This window comes from Solanum stenotomum, chromosome 2 (genome assembly GCF_019186545.1).
Source record: "Solanum stenotomum isolate F172 chromosome 2, ASM1918654v1, whole genome shotgun sequence".
Taxonomy (NCBI): Eukaryota; Viridiplantae; Streptophyta; class Magnoliopsida; order Solanales; family Solanaceae; genus Solanum; species Solanum stenotomum.
Genome location: NC_064283.1, coordinates 24,993,602 through 24,997,332, shown reverse-complemented (window position 1 = coordinate 24,997,332; position 3,731 = coordinate 24,993,602). Strand labels below are relative to the sequence as shown.

The 3,731-nt window shown below is 35.6% G+C and overlaps 1 protein-coding gene across 7 annotated transcripts in view; it reads left to right on the top strand.

Moving 5' to 3' along the window:
* Positions 1–3,300, top strand: part of LOC125856814 (uncharacterized) — a 28,598-nt gene extending 25,298 nt beyond the window's left edge. For all 7 annotated transcript variants that reach the window (XM_049536455.1, XM_049536453.1, XM_049536450.1 and 4 more), the window contains 5 exons: positions 776–900; positions 1,627–1,712; positions 2,178–2,287; positions 2,384–2,416; positions 3,073–3,300. In XM_049536455.1, the coding sequence (XP_049392412.1) occupies positions 776–900; positions 1,627–1,712; positions 2,178–2,287; positions 2,384–2,416; positions 3,073–3,135 (417 nt within the window). In that variant the 3' untranslated portion in view covers positions 3,136–3,300. The remainder of the gene's footprint in view (positions 1–775; positions 901–1,626; positions 1,713–2,177; positions 2,288–2,383; positions 2,417–3,072) is intronic.
* The last annotated feature ends 431 nt before the right edge of the window (positions 3,301–3,731 follow it).

Below are 3,731 nucleotides of genomic sequence, written 5' to 3'. Positions count from 1 at the left end.
ATCTATTTGATGTAGGGAGTAATATGTACACGAGGCTGAATCACCACTGATTGATTTTGTAGGTTCCTTCCTCACTTAGAAGGAAGGAGCTGTACTTTTGCTTTTTGGTTGTACATGATACAACACCATCATAGTGCTGATGTCAAAAAATAATAGAAGAAGCTCTTTTGCAGTTCAAGGGAAAAAAGTGTTAAGCTTTACTTTAAAATGGACACAACATCTACACTAAAGGCATATCAACTTCTATCTAGCAGGAGTTACAGCAATTACTAACCAAGCTATCCAAGTAGTGCAATTAGTATTATTATTGCGGAGGATAAGGTAAATCCTTAGTGACGACATTCTGTCTGCTCCTTCACAAAGTGAATGCAGGACACTCTTAACATCATGTGAAAAGCTTATATAAAAAAAACATATTGACAAAGAGCATTTGTGTGTTATTTAGAAAAATACTATGGGGGTGGGATGGAGTGGGAGTTTGGGGATGGCGTAGGGTAGGATGGTCAAGGGGTGGGGGGTGGGTAGGAGACAAACTCCACTAATGGAACTTGTTTTCCCTACTTGCATTAGGGAAATTATTTTCCTCATTTTTAAGGAACTTGTTTTTCCTAGAGAAAAATTTCGATCAACCAAACATGAGCAAATTGGAAATTATCTCTCCATACCAAACACACCTAAAGTTTTATCATTTTGCTTTAACTGTATGTGAATAGTGTAACTTATACAAAGTCTATCATGTTTTATCTTACATACATTACTAAATTTTTTGTTGCAGGATGTTAATGGTGATTATCACAAGTCTAGCCAAAGAGACAATGAATCTACAGTTTCAATTGAATTGCAGACTGCCCCTATAAGAGATGGTGTCCTTCCAGGCGTTGTACGCCAAGTAATTCTTGAGTGCGTTCCTTCTCTAGCCTTCGGAACTTGACATATTTAAAGTTAGAACTTAAGGTTACTGTTTGGAACTTTGTCTCGCATTTTGCAGTAACTTATTCATCTGTTGAATGTAATAAATGCTGGTCAACTTGGAAGGGGTTACTGTTGTGTTGACTTGGTTATGCCTAATGTTTGGTATGGTTGGCACAGATTCATTCTAGAACATTCTCTGTTGCCCTAATCCTATGTATTCTGCACATATTACATACTGTACCATAAAGAATTTCCTTTACTGGTAGAGAGTCTTATTGAAGCAGATCCTGTACAAAAATATCTTTATATAATAATTGGAGGTAAGTTAATTAATAATAACTCATTAATTAGTAATTTCCTTTGGCGTTGAGAACTTTTATCTGCACGTCATCATCTATGTTCCCAAAGGAGTGCTATATAGAATGGTCTGGACTCTGGCATTTGTCCTTGTGCCTGGTGCCCATATTTGAACCGCAAGGAAATATGAAGCTATTGAGGCTCTGTGGTTTATTGAAGAAATGAGAAATATGGAACTTTAGAATTGAAAGGATTAAATCATGTTGTTTCTATTAGGTTTAAGTAATCTGTCAAGTAAAAAAACATTAGTGACCTGTCTGCTAGAAGCTGCTTGCTTTTTAAAAAAAAGGTTATTCCAGATCTCATTAAAATTGTACTTTGTTAAATAATGACCATGATGATCATGTGTTTGTCCAGCATATGCTCAAGAAACAAAATCCCAGTCAGAGAAATTGCACCTTCATGGTCAGAGCGTGAAATGTGGTCAGAAGCATTCATTACAAGTATGTGGCTCAGTCGTAAGCTCAAATAATTATCATTTCTTCAGCATTATATACTCAAAGCTTGCTTTATTCTCCGCCGGGTGCTCCAAAGTTATTTCCCTTTACCTGGTCAAGTGGAGACTGAATTTCTAGTATACATATTTGAGCTGTGGTCCTGGTGCTTAAACCTATTGCCTATCATTGGTCCTGATGCTTAAGCCTATTGCCTATCAGTGGTCCTGATGCTTAAACCTATTGCCTATCAGTTTTCCAGTTCAACTTCATGCTTGTTATGTGTATTATAAGGTTGTACTCAGTTCAAAAGTGAAAAAGTGTGCTCAATGTTCCATTATGTATATATTGCTGACAGTTTAGAAGTGAAGGGTAGTAGATGCCTGTGTATGTGCCATCATGAATTTGTGTTCCTATATACAGTAGGAGGATTTATTTTTACTGTTAGCATACTTCTTTGAATTATTATTGCAGGTAGCTTGAGGCTATTGCAGCATGTGGAAGTTATTCAAGCTCCTAGTTCATGGGAATCACTTGATACACAAACTTGGACTGATGTAACTTGGGAGGAGAAGCGATTTGAGGTATGACAAATCCTTTCACTAACAACTTGATAAATAAAAGAAGTTTTGAAGCTGCTCATTGAATAATCCCCTTACTGATGTTTGTGTAAATTTCAGAATGCTCCTGGACAGATCACTGCATTCATCCAGGTAATAAAAGAGATTTCCTTGTTAATCTTTATGTCATTTAATGGAGATTACTTGTTTGATTCTGTACCATTTTTAACGTACATTTGTCCACCCTTACATTATTAATGATTACTTAAGTTATGAGATTGAGTATTCATCCCGCTTCCCCCAACCAGATACAGAAATCAAGTGCATAATCGTGTACACTGAAATAGTCTGAAAAGGGTAAACACGTATATGATCAGAAACAGTATATATTTATCTTCATAAAGAAACAGTGATATTTATATGGAGTCTCCATTTTGAGAAATCCTGTTATGGTGTGCTTGTAGAAGCATTAAAAAAGTAGTTTGATTGTAAAAGAAGACGCTATTACCTGAATCAGATATCTCCTATATCTTTGACTCTCATTTCCCACTGCGTTGAGCTCTTGCTGTCTGGATACAAGCAGAAATTACCTATGAAAATTGACATGACAAAACCCCTCAAGAGTATGACGCCGTTGGCCTTCCTTTTAGTTGATCTGCTGTGTACTCTTTACTTTTATAGACTTTAATCATTGGTCTACATGTACTATGTTTGTCACTTAAGCTCAAGTAGTGGAACAATTACAAAATTGTGAAGCCTCTTGTATTGCACAAGTAGCGAACAAAGACTCATTGTTGTTTTATCTGCAGAAGGAGGTCATGGAAATGGCAAGCATGGAAGGGTATCCAGTTTCTCTATTTGATGACCGGTAGATCTTTCCCTCTTATTATTGTGGTACGATTGATTGATTGAAAAGGTCGTATCTTAAAAACACCAGCGATGTCTTCCCTTCGCACACCCCTGTTACATTTATTCTGGTGTACAATTAACTTTGTGTTGAAGCATTCAATTATAAGGAGAACTGTAATTAACTCAAATAAAAGTGATAGTTCAGTAACAGTTGTTTACTTTGATAAAAACAAGCCTATCAAGTAAAACTAGTTAATAATCTGGTAATTCATATGTACATTGCAGCTGCAGAGTATTCATAGATTATTACATCACATTTCTGATGATATCTAGTGACATTGTAAATCCAACATATTCTGAAACCATCTTTTTATTAATCAACTGACTAGTAAAGAGGAATCAAGATCTCTTGGCCACTTAGCAAACAAATAGAAGAAAATTGCCTTTTCAAATTTCTTGATCTTTTTGTAAACGGCTATCTCTAAAAGGTTACTTCATAACCTATTCATTAGAATCGACCATTATCATCAGAGAATGCACATAGTGCTATTCTTACTTTTTTTCAAATTAAAAAAAATTCTTAAATTTGGATACATCTGAAAACATCATGATACATCGC